The 27,355-nt window shown below is 46.6% G+C and overlaps 1 protein-coding gene across 4 annotated transcripts; it reads left to right on the top strand.

Moving 5' to 3' along the window:
- Positions 1–392: 392 nt before the first annotated feature.
- Positions 393–27,346, top strand: LSR (lipolysis stimulated lipoprotein receptor). 4 transcript variants are annotated; one of them, XM_083627361.1, is made up of 10 exons: positions 526–983; positions 6,615–6,956; positions 15,220–15,339; positions 18,851–18,907; positions 21,016–21,162; positions 21,578–21,748; positions 22,901–22,960; positions 24,395–24,526; positions 24,685–25,313; positions 26,416–27,346. In XM_083627361.1, exons 1-10 carry the CDS (start codon positions 923–925, stop codon positions 26,449–26,451), a joined length of 1,755 nt encoding a protein of 584 aa, XP_083483487.1. In that variant the 5' UTR covers positions 526–922; the 3' UTR covers positions 26,452–27,346. The 4 variants fall into 4 exon arrangements, with proteins under 4 accessions (XP_083483488.1, XP_083483489.1, XP_083483487.1 ...); XM_083627362.1 differs by lacking the exon at positions 18,851–18,907 and having other exon boundaries at positions 393–983; XM_083627363.1 differs by lacking the exon at positions 24,395–24,526 and having other exon boundaries at positions 524–983.
- The last annotated feature ends 9 nt before the right edge of the window (positions 27,347–27,355 follow it).

Consider the following 27,355-nt stretch of genomic DNA (forward strand, 5'->3'; position numbering starts at 1 on the left):
ATATAAGCCCGTGTAAGTTGAGTCTCATCTGTACCTGTAAAGTATGTTCTTTCCCTCAAAGAACCCTGGGCACTGTAGTTTGTTAAGGGTTGCTGGGAACTGTACTTCTGCGATGGGGGAACTACAGCGCCCAGGATTCTTTGAGGGAATAACGCGCTTCAAATGTGCTTTACAGGTACAGTAAAGTGGCTGAAACCCGCTCCCTACCCTCTTGGGCCAACCCGTCCTCCACCAATCACGTTCTTTGCGCTTTTGAAATCTGCCCTCTGTATCCCTCCGCTTGCCAAGGCAGCACCTGGGCAAGTTCACTTCCATATAAAGGGTGGGGGGAGGCGGACGCCGCAAAGTTTAATAGCTGGACCCTTCCTCTCCCACCCCTTTTCCTTTAAGTTGGCCGGCCCGTCCTTAATACGGCCTCGGGGGGGCTGAACCACCTACTAAAAGGGTTGGGGGGGGTCGGGTCGGGAAGGTACAGGTGAGCTTTACTTTTTGCCTTCCGTACCAATGACCTCGATGTAAAAGAGGCTCCCAAAGGCGACAAACGGACGGGCTTCCACACCACACCGAAAGCCTTTCCGTGGCCGGAAAGCGCCTCAGCAGGTTCGCGTCTCTCCTCCATGCCACCCCCCTTTCTCCTCCTTTATGGGAGTTGGTAGTTTCCGTCGTTCGGGCGAGGCACCCACAGCGAGCGCTGCACCTGAGGCGCGCGGAGAGAGCGAGAGCCCTGAGAGGGGCTTGGCAGTCGGACGTAACTCGGGGAGCTTTGCGCGGGGCGCGGCTGTTCCTGAAGGATTCGGCTGAAGAGTCCGCGGAGGGAAGAAGGGGCCGAAGTAGTGAAGGATCCGACGGAGTTCTCGCTTCCCGCTCCTTTGCCTGCGGACCACCCCCCCTCCCCGCGTCTCTCAAGCCCGCGGGGTGGGAAATGGAGACTCGGCCGGCCATGCTGCCCTTGCTGTGGCTCTTGGGGAGCGCCTGGATCTTAGGTAAAAAGAACTTTTAAAAGTTTTTTTTTTTAAACAGCGCGAGCGGCGGGACCCCCTTCTGCCTTGCCCCTCCACCCTCCTCTGGGGGAAACTCGTCCGGGGTCTTCTGTTTTTTTGGCGGGGGGGGGGAAGAGAACTCGAGAGCTGATTGGGCGAAGGGCTCGCGCTCCTTTCTCCTTTTTTGTTTTGTTTTGTTTGGAGAGCTCAAAGGGGGTTTCTGTCTTCCAAAGGGTATGGGGATATTTCGCAACTTGGGAAACCCACCTGTTCCAAGGTGTGGGCTTCCTGGTGAGGAAAGGGTATATGACTGCTGTTTTCTCTGCGCCCACCCGCCTTTCACAAAAAAGAAAATAGGGTTTCCGACAGGCAGAAATGAACAGAGTGAAGCCTTTTTCTTATTATGGAAGTGATGAGGGAAATCAGCACCTGTTAGCTTTCTAGCTGTTTCGTAGTTGTCGAAAGATAAGGAAGTTGGCAACTGAGATGATTTATCTATTGTATTTGGCTCCCATCTTTTTCTCCAAAGGATTGCAGGCGGCGTACAGAGTTTTCTCTCTTTCTCTCACTTCCCCACATTTAATTGCCACAACAACCCTGTGAGGTACGTTAGGCTTAGGGGCAGTGACCAGCCCAGGGTCTCCCACTGATTTGAAACTTGGTTCTGTAGGGAGGCCAAGAAGCTTCAGTTTTCCCTAATCTGCTCCCTGTACCTCTGGGATGTAAAATACATGCCTTTTCTCTTCAGTTCCTGGGCCAACCTTCTTGGATTGAAAAACAAAGTTGTCTTGTTGGCTCCCTTCCCGCAAGGCAACAACCTTTCTCAGCTTGAGGGATTGTCTGTGTCTTTCTTTGCATATAGGTTTGTCTGGTTACAGCGCAATGATCTGCCTTGTTGACTTTGACTCCCTCAGTTTGTTGGGAGAGAAGGCTCATTGGGAGATTTAAAGGAACAGGGGCCAAAATAAGACCTAGTAACCCCATCTACGTGTTGTAGAAAGTGCCTGTGTTTTCAAGGATATAAGGAAAGGTAGTAATGGGAATCTTATGAAAGCCTCATTGGAATTTCAACAGCATTTAATAGTTGGTGGAACTAAGAAATCCTTGCTTGCTGAGAAAAGTACATTAACAAGTTTCCAGCCCCATGGGAGATAAAAACATTTGCTCCAGGGGAAAAGATTGGGATCAACCCATTGGTGGCTTAAATTTAGGCATGCTTTTATACCCCTTCCCCCACTATTGGCTGGGATTAGGTCTACCACATGGCAGGGTGTGTGCTTTGCATTTAATGGCCTTCCTCCAAAGTAAACACCCAGGAAAGGACTGATAATTGTTTTCGCTCAAACCTGAACCCTTTTCTGTAATCCTAGTTTCATGACCTAGAGAGAGGGATGGTTCTTCTGCAGCAGGTGATGTCACTTTTGTGGTGGGTGTCTTGCTTAGAAGCCTGGAGTCTACTCAGACCCAGCTTGTGGGAAATGTGGTCATCTCCGTTCCTCTCTTTTTCTCGGGTGATGTCTCATCTTGGCTGCTGTGGAAGCCATGACACGCCTGCTGAAACTGATCTCTGTACCAACCCACCCCCCTTCAGGCGAAACCACGGGAGCAAATAAAAGGAAGAAAGTTGATGCAAGCAGTGGACAGGGGTTTGTTTTTTTCGGTGAAAAGGATATTTGGATTGAAAATACTAGTGCAGTGGACAATGTAAATATCCTTCAGGCACCTAATAAAAACCACCTTGATCTGTCAGGGTTTTTTGTGTGTGAATATTGCTGGTTTGCGGGAACTCTGTGCTTTTCTAGACTGTTTGCTACCTGAGAAGCTAAACAGAAAGCAAATGACTGAAAGTGTAATACGTAAACAAAAATCTGCCCTTATTTCCTTATGGGGGACACAAGAGCCCTTATAGAGTCCTTTGTAGGTTCTCCATCGGTTGGAGAAAATAACAGAGGCCAACCAGAGAATATTGAGAAGCAAAGCAGCTTGTAAGCCTGATCTTTATTGAACTGTTGCAACAGGGTGCTCCCCTCACACGCAGGAGAAGGAGGAGGACCCAGAACCAAGGTGTGCCTGCCCTTATATAGACATTTTAAATTCCCTGCCCTGGAGCTCAAGACCACCCCCCACAAACATCATACCTACATCACAGAAAAGGTGGTCTACAACAGGAATTTGAATGTTGTTGTTTTTCCTATCTGCCAGGTTATCTGATAATGCCTTATCTGATTGCCTTTCCTGGTAGTCTGCCCATTCCTTTGAGATGGTGATTACCCACTTCCTGAGAATTGTGTGCGCCTTCCTCTCTCCCCCCCCAACCCCCCCACTCAAGTTGAATTCAGTACAGTGGTACCTCTGGTTGCGAACGGGATCTGTTCCGGAGGCCCGTTTGCAACATGAAAAGAGCACAACCCGCAGTGGCGTGTCTGCGCACGCGCAGGTTGCGATTGGCCCTTCTGCTCATTACATCATTTTGTGTGTCTGTGCATGTGCGAGCAGCGAAACCTGGAAGTAACCCTTTCCGGTACTTCCGGGTCGCCGCGGGACATAACCTGAAAGAACGTAACAGGAAGCAAACGTAGCATGAGGTATGACTGTAAATAAAGTGGTTCCTCTTGCAATTGTATTATTGTTTCATGAGTATCCCCCCCCCCTGCAAATATGGTGCTTTTGGAGCTGCCATGGCACAGACACATAACTCTGAGGTACATTTCCTCATGGATCCTCAATTTTTTTTTATAAGGGGTCCCCTCAAACCACCATCACATCAGAGGTCACCTCTTTTTACACAGATATATTTGTTCTGTGATTTTCAACTGACTATATGTAAAAATCATGAGGATCTGTGACTTGAGCCAATGTTCTTTGGTACTGACAGGCACCAGAACCCCTAGTTTATTGTGACAGGACCAGGTATGGCCTTCCCTATCCTTCCCTGGTTGGGCTCTGAAGAAGAGGTTAAAAACTTTTGCTCCTATTTTTGGTTGATGTCTGAACCGAACATAATATGTTTAACTTACTAGGATTTGTTTACAATAAACTAATTTTACTTTACTACACAAACAAACTGGCTTCTTTTAACAAACCATAGTTAACATTAAGCATATTTCAGAGTTCATATGTAACCATAATTGACTACCATGATGTCTGAGCGCAGCCAGTACATGAAGTATTTATGCATGCCAGCTTGGCTGCATATGTGGAAAGGTGAAATACTTGGGGCGGGAGACTCCTATTGGAGTTTTGAGTTTCAGGGTTGATTATGAACAGTGGTTGTTGCATGACTTGGTAATCAGATCAGAAGAATTTTATTTGCATCAGCCACTAGCCATAGCAATAAAATGTACTGAAGACAGAGGTAAAAACTTAACTATACAGAATACATTTTGGAGCTTTACATCAATAAATAATAGGTAGCAATTGGTGTTGACAAGTGTTATGAATAGATTAAGAAGTAGCTGTGGCCCATCACTTCATTTAAGTGCTAGAATGTTGACTGGTTTGATTGGAAGAAAATGCAAAAAGTTAATTAATTGCAAAATTAATGAACTTTGAAAGATGCTGGATTGAATTCATGTGGTCTCTAGCTGTTATGATAAAAAGAAATGGGATAAATACTGTTTAAGTTATAAAATTTAAAAAAGTTGATTGGAAAATAAGGTGTTAGTTAAAAGGAATGTTAAGAGATTAGGATTTGCTGGATAATTATTTTGAACTAGAAAACAAGAAGGGGAGGTATGAGGAAGTCAAAGAAACATGTTATTGAAAAATTGATATCGAAATTGATTTGTTTTTAATATTTTTCTTTTTCTTTTTCTTTATTGTTTGTATAAAATTGGAAAACTGAATAAATATTTATAAAAAAAGAAAAGAAAATGGAAGGTGTGTTTATGTAGTATTGCAAATAGCTGCTCACCTAAATTAGCTGCAAGTATGAATGCTCTGCTGAACTGGAAAAACTGTTGTGTGGCTAATGTACTGCAAGAATGTCTTTGTGGATTCGCAAGTTCTATGTAGGCTTATTTACAAGGCTTGGCTAATGAGTCAGTTGGATTACTGGGGAAGATGAGAATAACATAGGCTGGGGTTAGCAGCCCATCGATAGGAAGTCATTTGTTCCTTTCAGAATGGGAAACGATTTTCTGTAACCCAGAAGCTGCTGCAAGTTTCCCCTTCTTCAGGCTGCTTTTCAGTTACTGATTAACCCTCCTGGTTTAGCATGTATAGCTCTAGTTCTGTGTTTAGAGCAGAGTGAGGAACTGGCTGGCGGTGGACTAAATTGCCCCCACCCCTTGCAGGCTGACTGCTGGGAAAGACCTCTGGCTATCTTAATGATGCAGTTGTGATGCATGTCAAAGTTCACTGGAGGTTGCCTAGAAGGCTGATCAGTAGTGACTGCAACCTCCTTTGAAGAGGTACTTTCAGCACCATTCAGCTGATTGGTGCTGAGAGTGCATCTTCAGAGAGGCTTGGTGTAGCCACCAATCAGCTGATTTAAAAATGGAGCATTTCCCGCTCTCTGCAGAGGAAGCAGTTTGGATTCAGAGTGCTTCCTCCAGTGTTTTGAATCAAAAGTGTTTCCTTTGGAGAAGGAAAAAAAAGCTCCAGACATCAGGTGTAGAGCAGGTGGGGATGATTTGTGGGAAATGTTTTTGCAAGTCAAATTGAGTCCTGTGGCAGGCCAGATTAGTGCTGGAGGTCTCCCACCTCTGGTTTAGAGAAAGAAGGCAGCTGGATTGTGGAAGTGTCTAAAATGCAGAGCTGGAGAAAATGTTACTCTCAAACCTTTGTGCTTGTTTTTTGTGAAATGTAGAGTATATAAATATTGGAGATAAAATAAAGCCTGGTGAGTCAAGGAAAGAGATCGTCTTGAGAAAGATTCCTTGAAGACAGACTAGAAACAAAGGCTCATGGGGTTCATGTCTCTCTCTTTTACCCCACAATCCTGCATTATTTTTTGTTTGAAAGATGCCGATAACAGCTCTCTGGCTTTCTTTTCTGCCTGTTAGCCAGAAACAGGTTAAGGGTATGAATGAAATTAAATGCATAATGGTTCTCTTGCCTGTGAGAGTGCATTTCCTCACTCTGTGCTAATGCCAGTTCTTGTTCCCTGTTGAAGTAGTGATAAAAACCTTTGGCTTAATAAATTTGCTTCTGTATTTGTGACAGCAAAGCTCTCTAGCTCACCTCACATGTAGAAAGATATATCAGATTCACAGGAGGCTAGACTGTGGGATATTTCCTGCCTTGTCCATCAACATTTGACAGGTTTAGATGGCCAGCATTTAGTTACAGAAAATGCTGTGTTTTCACTGAGCTTGCAAACACCATGTCTGATTTCCACACTTGAGACTTAAATGTTTATTTCCTCTTGGAAGATGAAGCAGAGAAGCCAAACTGGCTAAACTAGGTGGTAGGGCTGACTGCATGCCCCTGAAATGAATTTGTTAAAAAGCGTAAGGGGCGTTTGCTAAGAGGATAAGGCAGGAGTATTCACAGTCCTGGATTCTAGTGTGCAATGGTCGTAGTAATTGACTGTGGTGGAGAAACATTCCAGGAGGGAGCTCTGTGGCATTTTCTACTACTTTTCTGCTCATTACGATGTCGTCCTATCTGACTGTCTGCTCTTATCTCCAGATCCTGCCTCTGCGATGCAAGTCACAGTGCAGAACCCATTCAACGTGGTCATCCTATTTCAACCTGTCACTCTCCAGTGCAACTACCAGACTTCGGCCACCACGCCACCGATTGTCACGTGGAAGTACAAGTCTTACTGCCGGAGCCGCCTGGCAGATGCCTTTAACCCCAGCAGCCAGGACAGCCAGATCACCAACCAGCTGCAGCAGAACAACCCCGGGTACAACCCATATGTGGAGTGTCAGGACAACTCCAGGACAGTGCGGGTTGTAGCTACCAAGCAAGGCAATGCAGTGACCCTTGGGGACTTCTACCAGGGCCGGCGCATCACCATCACCAATAGTAAGTAAATAGCAACAGGAGCGGTGGCTGTTCTCCAAGAACCCTAATAGCAGCTGCTCTGTGAGGTAGGTTAGGTTGGGAATGTTGGGGCCAAAGTCACCCAGAAAACTTGTTTGGGCAGGGATCTGAACCTAGATCAAAGTCCCATAGGCTAACTGTGGCATCAGATTGGCTTTCTCAAAGAAGGTATGTATGTATGAAGAGAAAGCAATGTTCTAGGTGGGCACAGGATGATATAAGTTAAGAATGTAGACAGGTCAGGATTATGGAATAGAAGCCAAGATCTGGAAGCTGGACAAATGGAAGATGTTTTTTTGGAAGTGTATTTCAGTCAGATCTGGCTTATCTTGGAGACAAAGGCCGTGATCCTAAAACACTGTCGCTTATTTGTGGCTACAGATTCACAGCTTGATACAGCTTCCCAGTGGCTTTATTCTGCTGTTTGTCTTGATTTTTTTCGCACCCAGTTCCTGCTGTCCTGTGATTCTGTCAGTTTCACTCGTGCAGGCTGTTGTATTTGCGGTCTTCTTGCTGTGGCTCAGATTGCTAGGTGCCATAGGTTCCTTTGGTGAGAACAGCAGGATATGCATTCTAAAGACAAAATAACTGTTGTGCCAGAGAGGAGCATGGCCTGAGGGTTGAAGGACTGCATTTGGCCTGAGGTTCGCCACCCCTGGTCAAATGTTTAGCTGTCTTCAGTGGTGCATAATCCCTAGAAGGATGGGGTGTAAATTTTCATGTAAAATAAAAATATCACAGGGCTCTTGTAATGATTACTGGGTAACATTATGTGAAGTGCTTTGAACACATAAAGCACTGTCTCACTTCTAAAGTATTCTTTCCCCAGGCTTTCTGTTTTGAGTTTCATGGGGCTTTTTTAAACCTACGTCTTATCTGTAGCACAAGGAAGAAGAAAGGCAAAGTGCCAGGATTACAACTGGGTGCGACCAGATTCCACACCTTCCTGTGCCCCAGTTTCTCTGTTGGCTGGAGCTAGAGAACAATAAGTTTACAAGTGCTGGAATGATTAGCTGTGCTTCCTGGCTAGGCAACTCCTCCCCTAGCCTAACATACAACCGCTTAATGTGCAGAGAGCATTTCGGTTCTGCGAGAAAACTTAATCCTTTGGAAAATTGAATTTTTGATTATTTGGCCTCAAGCTACAAAAGCTGAATTTGCAGGCAGTGCAGTCCCCAGAGTTCTGTGTAGCAGCACTCTACAGGCTATACTTGACAAGAGACTGATTTTGTCATGTAAACTCAGTAAACTCAGTGCACGAGTTCCCAGTAATCCATGTTAAAGCCAAAACCAATAGCCTAGATAGTTAAGTTTTTGTCAACTCTTGTTGGTAACAGCCTCCCCTTCCTGGGTCTTTCTCAGCCCAGATACTTGAGATTAAATGGAGGTGCCAAGAATTCAGTGTGAGAGCATACAGGCAAAGAATGCTATGCCTCTAAGCTTCTAAAGAGAAATTGTGGTGTTGCAACAGTATTCACATTATTGTATGTATTAGGAGTCTTCTGTGGTGGAGAGAGAGACTGAGTGATAGGTGCTTGAGTCACTTAACAGTTTGACAAATCACAGGCTTCAGTGAAAAATGTTTTGCCTGGGCTGGTAGATTTGAACCACAAACTGCAAGCAGCAGGTACTTGATATGGCAGGATTGGGGAGGGTCAGAAATCTGATTGTAATTCAGGGGTCGGCAAACTAAGGTCTGCAGGCCGGATCAGGCCCAATCAGGATCCGGCCTGCAGACTGTCTGTGGATCGGCTTGGGGATTCTGCTTGTTCGGGCTGCACCATTTCTCCCCGTGCCATTCTATTCCCCCCTCCACACACACCGTGGTGGCGCCTCCTCCCTCCCTCCTCCTGGTTTCTCCCTGCCCTACCTAGAGGAGGAAGGGAGCTGGCTCAGCACCATTTTAAGCAGCCCCTCCGGAGTCAGCCCTTTCGTGCCGCTCATCTTCCCTCCGCCGCCACCCTGGTGCTCCTGTGGACCAGGGAACGGAGCGGATGGGCTCGCTCTGCCTACCCACGGGAAAAAGCAGTGGTGGTGGTTGTGGCAGCCCCAGGGAAGGTAAGCGCAGCGGCTGGGGGCTGGGGTGGTGGGGAGGAGGACTACTTGCCCCCCTCGCCTCTTCGTCCAGCTCCTCCTCCCTGGTGCTGCTTCTCTGGCCCGCCACAAGGTCTGAGGGACAGTGGACCAGCCTGCGGCTAAAAAAATTTGCTGATCCCTGTTGTAATTGATGGAGCATGGCATTGAGATGTGTAGGGCCAAATCTTCTATTTCAAACCCACCACCCTCGGTTGCACAAACCCTGGAGTACTTAAGCAATGTACTTTCTTTATGTTTCGCTTGCATTCACTCTATGTAGGTTTTGAGTTGTTGCTTCTGTATGGATTGAGTGTTGTTGTTTTTTTAACACCCTAAAGTATTCTTGCAACCAGCAAATGAACTGCTTGGGGCTCACTACGAACTACATCTTATCAATCGTAAAACAAATCTTATCAACCCTGAAAGGGCTTTGAATCCGGTTCTACTTCTAAACCCCAACAACCCTGTTAACTGCTTTTTGATGATATTGGTAGGTATTGCACAACTGGAGAACAGCACAGTTCACTGGTTGATAGCATGACTTCTGAAAGCAGCAAAACACTATTCCAGGGGCAGGGAACATGCTGGACTGCCAACTTGCATCTTCCGTGAGCATTGCCCACATTCGCTGAGGCTGCCAGGAGTTGGAATCCTGCAGCATCTGGAGGGCCCAGGTTCCCACATTTCTGCTCTAAGGAGATAGAATGGAAGAGAGAATGGAAGATTGTTTTTGAAGGGGAAAAGAATCATACTTGATTTTATACCTGTCTTTTCCAGCAAGTAAAATCTTAGAGCCATTTTCCCTTTCTCTCTTGCAGAGAGGAGAATGCCTTCTGTTGTTTTTTTTTTTAATTGTCTCAAAATGACTTCCAACAGATTAATCAGACACCTTTTTAGTCTGATTTAAGGTTGTAGTCCTAAACACACTTAGTTGAGAGTGAACGCTATTGGTCGTGGTGAGGCTTGGTTCACACATAACACTGAGCCAGACTATGACTCTGCAAGAGAATCCATGTTTGTGGGTAACTGGAATGAAAATGGCAGCTGCTTTGCTCCAGCGCCATTCCTGCTGTTGCCACGCTGGCCAGAACTAAGCCAGCTTAATGGTTTGTCTCCTAGCAAATTGAGAGCTGTAACCAAGGTTTGCACTTTGTATACTGCTTATGGTTTGCCTGAGGTTTACAGACCATAAGCCTGGGATTGCACGTTATTCTAAAGCAAACCATGAACTAGCTCTGGGAAGGAGGAGAGGAGTTTGGATTTAATATTCTGCTTTATCACTACCCTAAGGAGTCTCAAAGCGGCTTAACATTCTCCTTTCCCTTCCTCCCCCACAACAAACACTCTGTGAGGTGAGTGGGGCTGAGAGACTTCAGAGAAGTGTGACTTGCCCAAGGTCACCCAGCAACTGCATGTGGAAGAGCGGGACGCGAACCCGATTCACCAGATTACGAGTCCACCACTCTTAACTACTACACCACACTGGCTCTGGAGTAGGGAAGAAGCAAAGTTTCTGCTCTGGGTATCTGCACTTTTGCTCTTTCCCTCTAAGCCAAAGATTGTCTTATTATTGGGACTGTTTTCCCAGTAAGCATGCATAGGATTAAGCTGTATATATTGCAGCCCTAGTTCGTTTAAAATAAAATAAACCAAATAAAAATAATTACAAATTGGGACCAAGAACAGCAACCATTTTGCAATCTTTTCACTGTCTCATTCCTGCTGTTGTGCATCACAAAATCGACCCCTGCTAAATTCTGGCAAGTACTGCTGCTTTCTTTTTCTCTCTCTTATGAACTCTGACATCAGCAAAGACTTGAGAGGAGAGGCAAAACAGGAATAAACAGCATTTACTGTTCCAGCAGGTCAAAAGTCCATGGCAAAAACCTACGGCTTGTGATAACAAGTTTCAAAACAAGTGTCGATCGCCAGATTTGGAGTCATCACAGACATGTTCTCTTTCTTGCCTCCCTGCAAACCCATGGAAAATATTGCAGTGTGATAACAGGGGTTTTTTCTCTCCTGCTACACTAAGGTCTGACTCACATTGCAGAAAACCAAAACAACCCTTTTGGACACCTGTGCTGTTTCCCGCCCCCCCCTGCTGCTTAAGCTCTGCATAGTTCTCGTCTTAGTAATGGGCAGAGTGAATTTAGTTGTGAAACCTTCAGCAGCACCATAACCAGCAGTTAAAAAAAATAATTGCAATGCACTTTCCATCCTCGCAGCACTTTCTAAGCACCTAATTGCAGTTATTTCAGGAAGCACAGAAGGTCTACTTAAAAACTTGGTGCAGCTTAGGCTGATGTTCAGGTTCTGGAAACAATTGGTTTGTAGAATATGCTGATATTCCGCTGATTTGCAAGTGTTGGTGCACTCGAAACAGGGATGGTGAAGTGGTGGCTCAAGACCTTGGTGTGGTCCTGGCCTTTGTACAGAATTTTAATCTTAAGAGTGATGCAACATTTGCTCAGTAAGGAACAGGAGAGGGTGGGGAAAGAATACACATGTGTATTTGCAAAACCCATCTATATAGGTTTTTAATGGTCCCGTTCAACTCTACAATTCTAAGATTCTATGTTGCTGTGCTTGAGCATGTCCCTAGTATCTCCTGGGCTTATGCAGGTGGCGCTGTGGTCTAAACCGCTGAGCCTCTTGGGCTTGCCGATCAGAAGGTCGGCGGTTTGAATCCCCATGATGCAGTGATCTCCCGTTGCTCTGTCCCAGCTCCTGCCAACCTAGCAGTTGAAAAGCATGCCAGTGCAAGTACCACTGCGGCAGGAAGGTAAATGGCTTTTCCGTGCACTCTGGTACTCTTCACAGTGTCCTGTTGCATCAGAAGCAGTTTAGTCATGACCTGGAAAGCAGTTCTGTAAAAGTGAGGCCAACCCCATCAACTCTTGTATTGCCACTGCCGGTGTATCTGATATTTGCACATATATTGGTTTGCTATGGGGAAACATTCCTGAGTGCTGTTGCAGAACAAACCCTATTTTATTTATGCAGCTGTGAACCCCTATAGCAAGGCTGCGGGTTCCCTGCCTGAAAAGACCCAGTTTCTCATTCCTGCCAAACAGCAGAGATGCTGTTTGTACCAGGGTTAGTTGACATGGTGCCCTCAGGATGTTCTTGGACTACAGCTCCCATCATCCCTGACTGTCGGGCATCTTCACTGTGGCTGATGGGAGAGACCATCTAGAGGGCACCATGTTGGCTATCCCTGGTTTTTACAATCAGAGATAGGGAGCTGTACTTGTTGCTTCAGCAACTGTGCTAGAATGTGTATGTGACCAATTTCCTTCTCCCTCACCCAATGCTGCCTCTGTGGACTTGTTAAAGTGGAAGAAGTTGAAGGCATAAATTGCCACCAGGTGAGTTAGCACGTGGGGAATAATTGCATGTTATTTTGGGCTGTATAAGGAAGTGAGGAAGTGGTTTCCCTGTGATCTTAGGTGTTGATGGCTTGATCTACCCAACTAATTGTTGTTAACCTGGCCCAGCCAGAAGCCTTGGAGCAAATGAGTACCAGAATCCAAACCAGCTGAGAGAAAACCCTTTTCCCTGCACTTCCTTGTCTCTCGCCCTATTTCATGCCTCCTATATTTTCCAGGATTGAGTCATTCATTCTCCACACTGCCTTTTCCCTTGGAGAGCCTTGATGGGCCAAAGCTGTCTACTTTCCAGAGAAGGGAGAATAACTGGCCCATGAATTGCCACACAACAGCAGTGCAGAGTTGTGTAGATGAGGAAAAAATAAATACTTGGGAGATTCAATACATCCTGTGGGCTGGTCCTTGCCTGCTTGCGATTTAATTCTACTTCACGTTCAACCATTTCTGCATCCTGGTATGACTCAAAGAAGGAAAAAAAAGAGCATCTGCTAATAGCCCTTACCTAACCATAGCGAGAGCATCCAATGCAATGTGTTAAAATTGTAATTTCCCTTTTAAGAAGGGAAGTATCACTGTTGATGGATGGAATTTTGTACAGGGAATACTTTTTTCCTTGAGACTTTGGGCAGAGAATCCGGTAAAAGTCTCAAAACAACCTTTCCCCCATGTGATTTAACAAGAATCCCCTCCCCTAATGAGTCAGAAACTAAGGACTTAAGCTGTGGATTTAAGGCTGTGTGGAGATAAACTTTCGAACCAAAGCAATGTTTCAAGATGAAGCTGGAAAGCTAAGAGTTTTGGAATGACGCAGTTAAAAATGCCGTCGCCATTTTGGGAGGCATTGTTGGAGCTCTTGGGTCTGGGAGGAGAAAGAGAGAAATAGAGTTGTTTACATATCGTGGATCAACTTCTCAGTGGGACTTAAGAGCGACAAATGCCAAATTTATGATGGAAAGAGCGATGTTATCTACGAAGGAGATATATGGAAACCATCTGGACTTAGTGGAGGAACGGGAAATCCACACAGGATTATTATTTTGCTTATCAGCTTAAGGAGACTAACAGAAGAGATCGTAAAGGAAAAATAGAAATTATATGAACAAGATATGATGTGGAAACACCAAGATAAGACTGGATAGAATTATGAATTTTGTCTGGACTGATTGGGACTGATTTGGACATTAACGCAGTAATAAGAAGATGATCTGAATCCCCCTTTGGATCTTGAAGTATGGGTTCCCCCAACAAAATTTAAAAATTTGGCTTTGTAATTTGGAATTTATGTGATGTGATTTAATTTGATGTGATTGGCCAGTTAATAAAAATTATTAAAAAAAACACCTTTCCCCCCTCCTACTGCTGGTGAGTGGTCCCAGCGTGAACTACCACTGCACTGGATACTCCCTTCTTGTACCCTCCTACTAAATAGAAGTGCTTACCTGCAGAACTCGTCATCTTTGCAGACCTCCATCTTCAGTCAGGCACAGAGATTGGGCAGTAGTGTAGCATATTCAGAAGTGCAGGGTCCCTTCATCATGGTCACAAGCCACACCCCTTCTAAGATTATACAAGTTTACAATAATAATAATAATAATAATCATCAGAGGTACATTGCAACAATCAATGCCAATCTCCATGTGCTCCCTTCCTGTTAGATCTATTTTCTATGCACACACATGGGCAAATGATTTGGTGTGCTCCAGTATAGTGGCTTGTCCTCTACACGAAGTTCAATTGTGTGTAGAAGAACTTGCACACCATTTAAAAAAAAAACTGAATAGCCTTGTGTTTTCGGTTTTCATAAATGTTTGGCTTTCGAGCATACAGTGGCTAAGAAGCTTCCTTTTTGTCTGATTGGGCTGTTCTTGGATGCTGGAGACAGGGACACTGCTGCAGAAATAGTAATGGGTGTTCGACCCTTTGCGACCTTGGACTGCTGCTTCACTGAGTGCAAGGAGGAGAGCCGCCTTATATTGTGTCTCTTGTCTGTAAAAGAAGGTGTAGCAGGGACTCCCCCCTCCCCCCAAAAAACAAATCAAGCCCTCTTGCAAGAGGTTGCATGGCTGAGCACTCAAGGGCAGTTTAATTGTAAATTTGGAATGTGTTTCCTGGAGAAGCCCCTCTGTCAGTTTCTGGCTTAATCCCAGGACTTTTTCCCCTGGCAGGGTGGGGTGGCTCGCCTCTGCAGGAGATTTCCTTTTTTACTTTTCGCGTTCCTCTTGAACAATGAGTCTTCCACCAATTGAGAGAGGCCCAGTATGGTTGCCTATTTCTGATCTCCTTGCAGCAGAAAAGCTAGGTTAAACTTTTGAAAACAATTCAGGCTGAAATTGGGGCACTGATTCTCTCTAGGGTCCAGAGCTCGCTTTCAGAGACAGGTGCTATTCAAGACTTGTGCACAAAATACTCCACCTCCCTGCAGTTTCCAGTTCTTACATATAGGTAAATTTCCTTAAATGAATGGTTGGAAAGGTAGGTATCCGTATGGTTTCTCGTCATGAGCAATGGTTTGCAGCTTCCTGTGATGCTCATAGATTCCCAAGACAAAAACCAAACTGATGGTAGAGTTTATAATAACCAGCGGAAGAATATTATTTTTCTTTAGAACAATATTATGGTTTCATATGTAGGAATATACAAGGTTTCCCTACAGAGGCGCAGCCTTGAGAGAAGATGCTGTGACTCTGCTTAACATTCATCTATCCAAGGAGCTGACTTTTAGCATCTGGGTTGATACCCTTTTCTTCTTCTCTGCCTTCTTTTTCATCCTTCTCTAGATGCTGACCTTAGCATTGACCAGACAGCTTGGGGAGACAGTGGGGTGTACTACTGCACAGTGACTTCCAGTCAAGACTTGCAAGGCAACAACGAGGCCTACGCTGAGCTCATTGTTTTGGGTAAGTGACAAGGCTGCTGTTGAGCACACAGGAATCTCTCAGGACAGATCACGGCAGCTTAATTGCATGCTGTGGGAGGCTTCGTAGGAGAGGATGCTCTCGCACAAGTCTAGCTGGCCTACTGGGTAAATCCCCAGGAGGAAAGGAAGACCTGGATGGCTGTCAAGCTTAGTTTGCCCTGCAAAACTGGTGCGTGTACCTTTGCTTTCCAAGTCCCACGCACTTTGGGTTCATCCACAGAAGAATGAGGTGATGTAGTTCATATTGCAGGTGGTAGCTTTTATTTTTTACTGCTTGCCCAGATTTGTTGGGTTACAAAAATACACCAAGGAGAAAAACAACACAGGAGAGAAGAGAGGTGCTGTGCTAGTTTTCACTCAGACTTTTTAAGTGTAAGGAAGCATCCAAAATGTTTCTCTCCCCACCTCAATAACTCAGGGTCTGAACTGGTGCAGTCCATTCTGTTGCCCAGGCTCTACTGCAGGGGTCGGCAACCTAAGGCCCATGGGCCACAAGCGGCCCATGGGGGTTGTTTAACTGGCCCATGGACCCCCGCCGCCCACTCGGTCAGCTCCCATGTGCCACGCTACGGCCCGGAGCAGAGTAGGGACTGCCTTCCGCAACACTGGCTGGCTTCCCATTGGCTGCAGGAAGCTCCTGCAGCCAATGGGAAGCTGTGCATGCCTCCTCCATGCTGGAAGGAGTGCCGGAAATAGCGTTTGCGCGTGCGTGCGTGCACACTCTGGCCCACAGCGGTGTCTGCGGGACTGTGATACGGCCCAAGCCACGAAAACTTTGCCGACCTTCTCTACTGCCTTAGCCTGCTTTGTGCACTGCACTAGCAGCCTAAGAAACAGCTTCTGGGACCCCAGCACTGTGCTTCCTGTCCTAGCACCAGCTGCATCCAGGCTGGCATATAATTCCTTCTGTTTGATTGCCTGCCATATCAGCCCCACTGCTTTATGCCCAGCTTTGTTACAGCACTGGATCCCTCGCACTCCCAACCTATGCCACACCCTATCTGGGACACCCATTCGTAGACACACAAAAATTTGCTACTCAGGTGTCCTCTTGTAGTCATATGTAAATACTCTCCAATGTGTGTGTGTGTGTGTGTGTGTGTGTGTGTGTTCTGGGAACAAAGCAGGGTCTCTGGACTGGAGCCAAGGTGCAGGTTGATCTTTGTTTGCTATGCACACAGGCCTCTTTCTTTGCAAAACCTCTGTGTGTGCGTGTGCACGTCTGTGATACTGTACTGGAGGAACCAGTTCTAAGTGCGGGTGGAGACTGGCATTCTGAAGTGTCCCTTTATCGTGGGCAGTGCCGTGTCACCCTGCCCTGTAACATTGGCCCCTGTCATGAGGAATTTTGTGTCCTCTGTGGAGCTTAAAAAAATACTGTTCTTGTATATTGTTACTTAAGCAAAATGCATGGAATTTTGCTTATTCTACATGTTTCTGCCTTTCTGAGTGATTGTGTGCTACGAAGGGCACACAAGCCTTAATGCTACCTGCTGGAAATATTATTGCTTGAGTTGTCCGAGATTGATTTTGGGACCTTGTGCATATGCAGTAGTAGTTGCAGTTAAGACTGTCTTGGGTAGCAGAGCTGGTAACAACCCTTTTGTTTTGTTTGAGGACTTGGGGAATTGTTGACAGTCGAAAATGGATCAGTGGTCTAACTGGGTGAAAGGCCTTTTAATATGTTGCTTGGCCTAATTCCACTCACCATCTTCCTTCCAGTTCCATTGTAGTTGGATTAATTTCATAAGGCTTTGCCTGTGTACTTTTCAGGCTCCTTGTTGCATACATTAGGACTAGAAGCTCGTTTTGTTCTTAAAAGAACAAAACCAAACACAGATCCTTAGTGTTGAATTTTGTGCACCAACACGCTGCTTGTGGTTGTGTGCTGTGAGCAGATCTTCCACTATGAGAAGCAGAGAGGAAATGAACATGAATGGACTTTCCTGCAGTGGCAGGGATTAAGGGTGTGGAGCATCATATCTTATCTGTTTTGTTTATTAACATCTTTTGTATACCAAGGGGGCAACGTGCCCTTGGGACCCAGTTTGAGTTGGTTTTCAAACTGCTCCTGTTCTTTGTTCGTGTGACTGCGTTCTTTAATTTGTATTTTGCAATTTGTGCTGTGATTTTTACTTAACTTTTGCACTCATGGCTCTTGACTAAATGGAACCTCCATGTCCAGAGCAAGTATATCTCTGTGTACTGTACGTCTAGGGCAAAAAACAACAACATGCGAGGGCTACTGGCCCTGGTGAGCTTCTCAAAGTCATCTGTGTGGCCACTATTAGAATCCAAGATTTCAACTAGGCAGATCGTTGGTCCTATCCTGCAGGCTCCTGAGCAACTTTCTGGCATTGCCTGACTGCCAAGTTAACTAATGTTCAGATCTGTGACCTGGTTCTCGTCCCACGCAATTATGTTGTTTACATCAATCCATTCCTCTGGGGGGCTCTAGGAGTTCTCCCCCCAGAGGGAGCAGAGCAGGCAGGGAATATATTGGGACGCCTCTGTGCAGGCAGCTATTTCATACTGTGTGTAGTATTGTCTTGAGGTTTTCTACTCCCAAGTTGGCTAAAACTGGGAGACCTGCTTTCTTCCAGATAGTACCCTCTCTGTGGAACGTGTCTGCTTCCTGTCAGTTCCTGTACTCTTATTTTTCCTCTATTTTTTTTATGTCAGAAACTATATTCCGCCCCCATGCTCAGGAACTGCAGCAGGGTGATGTGCCTGGCTGTGCCAGGGTTGCATGTTCTGAAAAAATGCCGGTTGCTTACAGCAGGGCCTGGGAAAGGAAATATTTTCCCAAACATTCCACTCTGTAGGTGAGAGTGCGTGCCTGGCTTGCAGTTGCTCCATCAGGGGGACGGATGGGGACACACACACAAACACCCACCCACCCAGGAATGTTAGTCCTTACCTCTCTGCCTTCTCCATTTCCTTAAGACAAAAGCAATGGGCTTATCTTAGGACAAGGTAACAATTGCAGGCTCATCACTTCTTGACTGCAGCATTTAAATAAGGACTTCTGTGCATCACAGATAAATCACTGCAGATGGAATTTCTGATATTACCATTTGCCCCTCTAGGGTTCCTTTTCAGTCTGAGGGCCGCATTTCCTCATAAACAGCCTTCCAGGGGCCACATGCCAGCACGGCATGCCGGATGGGTTAGCCTTTGTACAGTGGGCTTCGTTCCAGTTGTGCAGAAGTCTCTTGTTTTCCACACACACACCTCTCCCGTCATTCGTGCAAGCTCAGGGCATTATGATAGTCGGAGGAGACATTCTAGCCAACCAAAGCTGTTGAGGAAAGCGCAGAGCAGGGACGGCATGGGTCTGGGGTGAGTCCCAAGGACAGAGGCCTGGAGGGGGCTGCATTTGGCCCTAGGTTCCAAACCACCGCTTTAGCTGGCCCAGAAGTGCCTGCCTCCAGGAGCAGCCAGCTGTATTTAGTAACTTTCTTTTCCCTGTGTTTTTGTTTGTTCTGTAGGCAAATCCTCCGGTGTCTCAGAGCTTTTGCCAGGCTTTCAGATAGGGCATATGGAAGGTACTGGCTTTGCTTCTTTTTCCATGCTGTCTTTCCTGGGGTTGTGAGGGGTGGGTGGATAATACTCCTTTGTTCTTTAATATGTCCTATCCTTGAATCTGTCGGGGTAGCAGTAGGCGTGCCTGGGTTTGGAAAGGAGTCGAAAATGTCTGTCTCTTAGGGTACTTCTTTTGTTAACTTGCTAACACTGCAGAACTCTGTAGGCTTCTTTTACGTTTCTTCCAACCTCCCCACCCACCCACCCACCCACCCACCCACCCACCTCTAACTGTGATGTATAAGAGAACCTGTCTTTTCATGTCCCTGCTGTAGAGATGCAGGCTTAAGTGCAGTGTGCGATTCAGGGTCCCTTGAGCCTGTAACTGAATTAGGAGTGGTTCACACACATTGGGGGGGTGTTCACCTAAAAAAAAAAAGGTCAAGTGTGAAGACATCTGAAGGCAGCCCTATTTAGAGAAGTTATTAATGACTGATGTTTTAATGTATTTTTAATCTTTTGTTGGAAACCGCCCAGAGTGGCTGGGGAAACCCAGCCAGATGGGTGGAGTATAAATAATGTATTATTATTATTATTATTATTATTATTATTATTATTATTATTTAATGTTACCAGCATCTGGATTGTGCAGAAAACACATTTGGGCAAGCTGGAACTGGCTGCAGTTTACTTGCCAAGTGTAACTTCATAGCAAACCTTGGTGTTCATTTGCACATGATATTGTTATGATGGTGGTATGCACAGGGGTTGCTGTTGTGTCTTAACACTAGCCCCCTCGATAAACTTTGTATTGGAGTTCCCTGTTGTCCCTGATCACTGGCCATACTGGCTGGGGTGCTGGGAATTGTAGGGCAAAACATTGGGAGGGTGCCAGGTTGGTGAAGGCTGGGTTATGCATTGTTCTGATATTCTTTAGCTGGAGGGCATAAGCAAAGGGTCCCCAGCTTTGGTTTGTCAGGACTTGCTATGGGGCTGCTGCTATGCAAGTCCTTTCTGCCCCAGCAGCTAATGAGAGGGAAGGGTGAACCACACTGGTGTCCCACGCAGAACGCAACTGATTGTGAAGCAGAAAGGCAGTCCCCTAACACTCCATTAGAAGTTGGTGGGAGAGCTATACTTAAAACCATGCTCTAGCCAGCTGAACACAACCAACTCATCTTGGAAAACTATCCTTAGATGACGAGGACTTCTGAGGCTGGCTTCAAAGCATGAATGATGGACACCAGCACTTGAGAGCTTGCTGCATTTGACAGACCTAGGTGGAGAGATCTGTGCCGTGAGGCCTTGTCCCTCTTTGAGTTGTGGTGTGTATGAGTTCGAAAGAGAACACGATCCATACTGCAAGTTCTGTGGTCTTCATCTGTTGGGCTAATCCCAGAACCTGTGTTGGTAATATATGGAAATTGGTCTTCCAGTCTAGGATCATATTTCATTTTGCAGCTGTAGGGCCCTTGACTTTAAAGAACCATGTATAAAAGCAGTGGATAAAGCACCCTATAGAAAGAGAAGGAATGAGAGGAGCAAAAAATGTGGCACGCTGAAAGCTTTTGCTTCCCTGGGCGACTTGTTAGGTGTAGGTTCAGCATTGACACTGGACTTGCACATTACTGACACATGGGAGGGATTTTGCCTCTGCAAAGCAATCTTGGTGCAGCAGTTCTTTTGCTTAGGAACAGCAAGAGGGGGATGAAGGCCTGATCCTGATTCTATAGGAGACAGAACAGCGCAATGAATGGGATAGATGTAGAATGAATGTCTAGAGATTTATCAGCCCTTTGGGATTCAGGATTCAAGAGGATCTGTTGGCATGCACTCAGCATGCAACAGGATCAGTTAGGGTTTGAGAGGAGGGACTTCCAGGCCTGGGCAATGCAGGATCTTGTGTGAGGAGGGGGCAGAAATTGTCAGTTTGCTAAGGCTGTCACACTGAGAGCTGTATATTAGGGCAAGGAGTGCCTGGTATCACAACTAGCATTCTCCTCCTCAATTGAAGCTTGTTGACTCCTTGTAGAAGCTGCCAAGATGGCCTAGCCCTTCTCTCTAGATGGAACTTGATTCATAGGCTCTGTCTCAAAAGGACTTTTCCCTCCCCACCCCCCTTTCTTCCCAGACTGGCTCTTTGTCGTCCTGGTGGTGTTAGGGTTCTTTCTGGTCTTAATACTCTTTGGGATCTGCTGGTGTCAGTGCTGCCCTCACACCTGCTGCTGCTACGTCCGATGCCCCTGCTGCTCTGAGAAGTGCTGCTGCCCTGAAGCACGTAAGTCTTGATCTTCTCTTTCCCTGAACTGCGAGAGCAGGCAGAGCAGCTTCTGTTCTCAGATCTGCCATGAACCTTCTGCCTGACCCTAGGACAAGTTCTCCCATCTTTGTGTGACTGCCCATAGGCTTATTAGTAAAACACCCTTGGCTCTGTGTCGGAGCAGTCCCTAACTTTTCCCAAGCTACCTAATGCTGCATTATATCAGCATATTTCTGTAAGGGAAACATGGGCAATATGGAAGCCATCTGCCTACATTTGCACTGATGAAAAGCGGAGCAGGGCAAATGTTATCACTGACCCTGAATTTGTGATTCCCCTGAATGTTGCTGGAGGAATGCCCTGAACATTTGGCTTAGAATTCCTCTTTTCCAGCATTAATATATTGTAATCCCTAACACAAGCATGTCTTCAGTCTACCTTGCAGGGAAAGCTGCAACTTCAGGGGCCCCCAGTGTTTATGCACCCACCCTCTATGCATCCAGTAACCATCTGAAGCAGGGGCCCCCAGCCACTGTGATCCCCATGGGTCCAATGCCTGCCATGTACAATGGTTATGGAGTGGATTACGACAGAGCCAGTTCAGGTAAGTGGCTTCTCCTAGCCAAATCCTTGCTGTCCCAGAGCTAGTTCCCTGCTGGACTGAATTGATAGTTCTAAAAGGCTTTGTGCTAGCCTAGAGCCTGACTCTTGTGAGCTCTCATTTGGGCTTAACCCTGGTCTGCTGGGTGATAGAGCTGGTTCCTCACTTCTTGTAACTGTTGGGCAGCTGCTGTCTTGCTGAACACAGTGATAAGCACATTCGGCTTTGGAAACAATCATGTAGAGGGGATGGAGTTCTTCTTCTTAGCTGGAGTTCTTCAGGCAGAGCAGGTGGTGAGGATCCTTTGGCTTGCAGGTCAGATGTGGCCTTTGAGGCTGTTTTCCCCCAGACCACACCCACCTCCCCACACCTGATGTGTGATGTCAGGGGTCAGGCAAGTAGAGAAGTGCTGCCAGTGCACAACCAGGGGCTTTAAAGTGATTTACTCCAGCTACAAAATATGAGGCTAATGAAGAGGCCTGAGACCATCTGGGCTGTGAGTCCTCGTTCCTGCCTACAGGCCTTCCCCTGTCCCTGGCCTGGGAAGGCACAGCCCTGACTGACTCCAGCTACAAAAGCTGAGGCTGCTGAATAGACAGCTGAGTAGGGTTTATTGAGGGGAACTTATTTTATTTTGGAACTTACTATGATTTATCTGGAAATTGTCCAATTTGTGTACTTCTTGATGTTTTATTTGTTTATGCCTACTTTTGCCATGTTTGTAATTATCTGATTTTTTTTTTTATAAGCTGCCTTGCACATTGTTTGAACCTATGGAAAGGCAGCATACAAATAAAATTATGAATGAATTAATGATTGTGCATTGGCAAAAGAAGGCAGGCTTCACCTCTGCCACCCAGTGACTAATGGGAAGTAGAGCTGAAGCCTCCAGAATTGGCTGTACACAGTGCTTTGAAGGCCCAGCTTTTGGGACTTCAAAGTGCCGAATCACCTGGCATCAGGTGCTTGACAGGCAACACTAAGTAAAAGGGGTCTTGTTTACAGGGTACAACAGTGAGCCCCAGAACTGCAAGAATGACCTGATACTGCTTGTACAAGTTTGCAGGATTGAGGAGCGTAGGGATGATCAGTCATTCTCATGGCTGAATACCAAAGTTCTTTGACAATCCTTGCTGTCTCTTTATTTCATTGCAGTTGGTGCGAACAGCTCCCAGGTGCCCCTCCTGAGGGATACAGATAGTATTGCAAATGCTGGTAAGAAACATGTGTATTGGGGATAGAAGCAGAACTGTCTGCTTGGACCTTCATTGAGGGGCATATAAAAATGAAGTCGTGACAGCAGGCAACCTTTTGGGTGGACAAGTGCTTCACCATTGGCTGAACTAACTTGCTTCATTGTGGGAGAGCTGCCTATGAGCTCACATGGGGAATTGTGCTTTTGGGTGATCCAGCTGTTTGTATTTGCAAGCAACTGAGGTTGAAAGCTTATGGGGTGTGGAGAGAGAGATATTGAGGGCTAATGCTTCCCTCTGCTGCACAGAAGCAGAATTGCTTGCTAATTAATAAAGATAGAGCAGGAAATTGCTCATGTAGTGAGTTTGCTTAGGATTTCCTTCTCACCTTCCAGATGCACACTTTTTAGGATAGTATGAGAGGATACCACATAGGCTTCTGAGATATTGTCCTGTTTAGTGCCCAGGAATGGCACTTGCAAGATCCTGGGCAGCTCCTCGCCACCTCTTCTATGCTGAGCAGGGCCAGTAATGGTGCCACTTGGAGGAATAGCACCCCACGCCCACCAAAGTATCTTAACTGGGAAGAGTTCAATTCCCCCAGTGGGCCATTGCTGACCATATTGGGTGGACAAGTTCCTATATAGAACCCTCAAGCTCCTGGAATGCAAGTATGTGGCCGGAAAAAAAAGCTAAAAATGCAGCAGCAGCAAAAACAAGCCAGAAAATGTACAGACTGGCAGAAAGTGGACAGATTTAAAAAACTCCTGCTTGGAACAGAGGTGGCAAAAGAACATAGGCAGGGTGCTGTTGCCCTCTTTGTACCGATACTCAGTAGCACACCTAGTTTGAGCCGTTGCTTGGACTCTGTGTTCCAAACATAGCTGTGCTGAATACTTGCCGCTACATGGTTTAGGGCCATAGTGCCACAGATATATGAATGCTATCCTGCCATTTGAACTTAGAAAGCCTTGGAAAGGGATTCATGGAGACAACGACTGCCTCTTGGGGAGAAACATCATGCTCAGCAGAGGAGAGAATTTTCCAGGCTGTGTTGGGAGGACCTTTCCCAACATGCAGAGAAATGTGCCCTTGTTCACAGAGTGCCTGTTGCATCCTGGAGATTCCCCCTTTATTTTTAAATCTGCTGAAGCAGGCGATGAGGTTGCCGTTTATTCTCCCACTTTTCTGCAGCCAGACCCTTCATCTGCTGTAGGCTGTGCAGGCAGGTTGGGGGGCAGCTGTAGACCAAAAGACTGGGAGAGGCAGGGTGCAGGAGAAGGGACAGCTGTTGCCTCTTTCCAGTTCAGCGCTGCATTTAAAGATCTTGGTGGTGGGCAAATCCCTTGGTTGTAGCCCTGTTTGCTGCGTTTTGTCCCGTGGAAGACATTTGGCTCCCTGCAAATAGGGAAATGGGCCTCTGTCCTAAAGCCTGCTCCTGATGTCTCTTCCCCAGCTGTGCGCAGCGGCTACCGCATCCAAGCCAACCAGCAGGATGACTCCATGCGGGTGCTCTACTATATGGAGAAGGAGCTGGCCAACTTTGACCCCACCCGCCCGGGCCAGCCTAATGGGAGGCTTGAGAAAGGTACTTTGGTTGGGTCCTTCTTTGTGTGTGGAAGCACACCACGGGGCTCCCCAAGAACAGCCCTCAGGGACAGCTGTTTTTTAGGAGAGCATGATAACTAGCTGATGACTCATTTGCAGCCTAGAAGCTTTTGACCCCCTCTTGCACTTACTTTCCAGCCTCCGTGATGAGCGAACTGAGCTCTCTGCATGAGGACGATCGGCGCTACGAACTGCGGCAGGGGCTGGGCCGTCTGCGCGGCCAGGCCATGTCTCCCATCAGCGACGTGGAAGAGGAGAGCATGCGGAGCAGCGAGACCAGGCGCTTGCTACCTCCCTTGCAGCGCGGCCACTACGAGGACCCTCCGTCGCGAGGCTATGGCCGGCGGCCCCGATCCCGCTCGGTGGACGCTCTGGATGATCTGGACCGGGACCCTTATCCAGACCGACCCAGGAGCCGCGGCCGACGTGGCTCCGATGATGACGAGTGGCACCGCCGCGACTATTCCCCAGACTCCCGCGACGACTATGACCGCTACGGCGGACGGCGCAGCCGGAGCAGGGATGACCTGAGGGACCTGGACCGATCGCACTACGATGACCGGATCTTGCAGGAAGCGCTGCGGCGGAAGCAGAAGGCGGCCGGCCGTGAGGACCGGGATCATGCCAGTACATCAAGTGGGAGGCCCGGCAACAGGAGAAACGGAGATGACGATAGCAATGGGTTCCCCCCGCCGCCGCCACCACCTCCGTACACAGAGACAGAGTCTGTTTCTTCCCGTGGCAAGAATGACCGCAAGCTCCGGAGGGTGAGTAGGGGGGTAGGGAGAGAACACTGCCAACATGGTGCATGATAGAATTGCCTTGGAGTTTCAGATGAAACATGGCCTTCAGTTGACTGCTGGATCCTTTTACGTTGCTAGCGAAGTGGAGGAATGAGGCCCTCAAGGGCGATTCGTTTCTTTCTCCTGAGGAGATTGAGCTGCTGTTGGTTCAACAGAGGAGATGTTCCAGGGTAGGAGTGGGTACTTTCAGGTGTTGTGGGACTCCCAGTTTCCATCCACACCAGCCGGCATAGCCGGTCTTCAGGGATGATGGGAATTGGAGTCTAGTAATGTCTAGGGAGGCCACATTCTCCCCACCCCTGTTCTTGGGGCTGACCCAAATGAAAGACCCAGCGTTGTACTGATAAGAGTAACTGAAGTGATTGGAGTGGTTCAGTCAGCTTTATAAAGGTAAAGGGACCCCTGACCATTAGGTCCAGTCGTGGCCGACTCTGGGGTTGCGGTGCTCATCTCGCTTTATTGGCTGAGGGAGCTTCCAGGTCATGTGGCCAGCATGACTAAGCCGCTTCTGGCAAACCAGGGCAGCACACGGAAACGCCTTTACCTTCCCGCCGGAGTGGTGCCTATTTATCTACTTGCACTTCATGCTTTCGAACTGCTAGGTTGGCAGGAGCAGGGACCAAGCAAAGGGAGCTCACCCCGTTGCGGGGATTCGAACTGCCGACCTTCGGCAAGTCCTAGGCTCTGTGGTTTAACCCACAGCGCCACCTGTGTCCCAGTCAGCTTTATAGGGGAAGATTATCCAGCAGCTAGGGCTTTTTAGGATCTGCTATGGGAATGTTGCTTAAAGGAAGACCAAAACTAGCTTTCTGGTTAGTGGCTCCAAGATAGTAGAATTGGAGACCCACCAGTATCTGTCTTTATTACTGAAGCTCAGGAAGCTGTGCGAAGGTGTTTTAGGGGGCCCGTGTTTGGATCTTGGTCAATAAAAGCATGTGTGTCTTCTATTTGTGGTGTTTTTGTTACATCTTGTGGTGTTAACAGCCTTGGGTTGTTCTAAAAATCTGGTGAGATATAAACGTCTTAAATTGTATTACTGAACCTTGACTTTTTTTTTGCCCTACAGAATCATGCTGTCAGCAGGGAAAGTTTGGTGGTTTAACCCTTTCCATACCTTTGCCTTGGGTGGATGAGAGAAGTCCTGTGCCTTGGACAGCTACAACAACTGCGTCTTGGCTTGTTGATATGAGCTTTATTCACCTGGAGTCTATAAAGTGGAGCAAGTGGAGCTTTCGTGTATGCCCAGCTGACAACAGGGACTAGTCGACTGGACCAAACTTGAGAAATGGACCTCATGGTGCCTTAGGTTTAACTTCATTGCATATCAGCTGAGAATCTTAAGGAGTTTGCACTGCAGGAGAACTTTTAAGATCCTTTTTTGGTGCTCCTTTTAAATTTCAGGCCTAGTTTTATTTTTTACGTAGTGTTCAGGAGGGCACTTGAACGCGATCCTACAGTACTGTACTGGAAACAGAAACCAGTGGTCTTATTCTGCCAAAAGGAGATCTTCCTCTCCCTTTACCTTTTTGAATAATTTTGAAGATGATTCCAAAGAGAATCTACCGGAACTACATTTTCCGCATAGGTTTTTGAAGTGCTTCAAACACATTTTTTTTCTTTTCATTTTATTTTTTATTCCGTAAAATTTATGTACCGCTTGATTGTAAAAAACAAACAAACTCAAAAGCGGTTTATGAAAGTGGTTTATACATGAGTTGTGTGATTTTGTGCGTGCAAGATTTTTTCCCTTTGTAAACAAAGTATAGACTGCCAGTGCTGTAAATATTCTAAGGCAGGCGTGGGAAACCTGTGGCCTTGCAGATGTTGCTGGACTACAAATTCCATCACCCCTGACCCCATTTTCTGGGGCTGATAGGAGTCTTAACAACAGCGGCATCACTACAGGCTCCCAACCCTTGTTTCTAGAGCGCAAAGAGTTTATAATTTTGTTGAGATTGCTGTTTTATAGAAATGAAAATAAAACAAGTAGGATTGAATTCTTGACT

The sequence above is a fragment of the Podarcis filfolensis genome (genome assembly GCF_964270895.1).
Source record: "Podarcis filfolensis genome assembly, chromosome: 8".
NCBI classification, from domain to species: Eukaryota; Metazoa; Chordata; class Lepidosauria; order Squamata; family Lacertidae; genus Podarcis; species Podarcis filfolensis.

Excerpts from the sequence above, each read along its gene's own strand:
- LSR (XM_083627361.1), top strand. The coding sequence starts at position 923 with ATGGAGACTCGGCCGGCCATGCTGCCCTTGCTGTGGCTCTTGGGGAGC. Across the intron at positions 984-6,614 it reads GGGGAGCGCCTGGATCTTAG|ATCCTGCCTCTGCGATGCAA; the intron begins GTAAAAAGAACT and ends TCTTATCTCCAG. Across the intron at positions 25,314-26,415 it reads ATGACCGCAAGCTCCGGAGG|AATCATGCTGTCAGCAGGGA; the intron begins GTGAGTAGGGGG and ends TTTGCCCTACAG.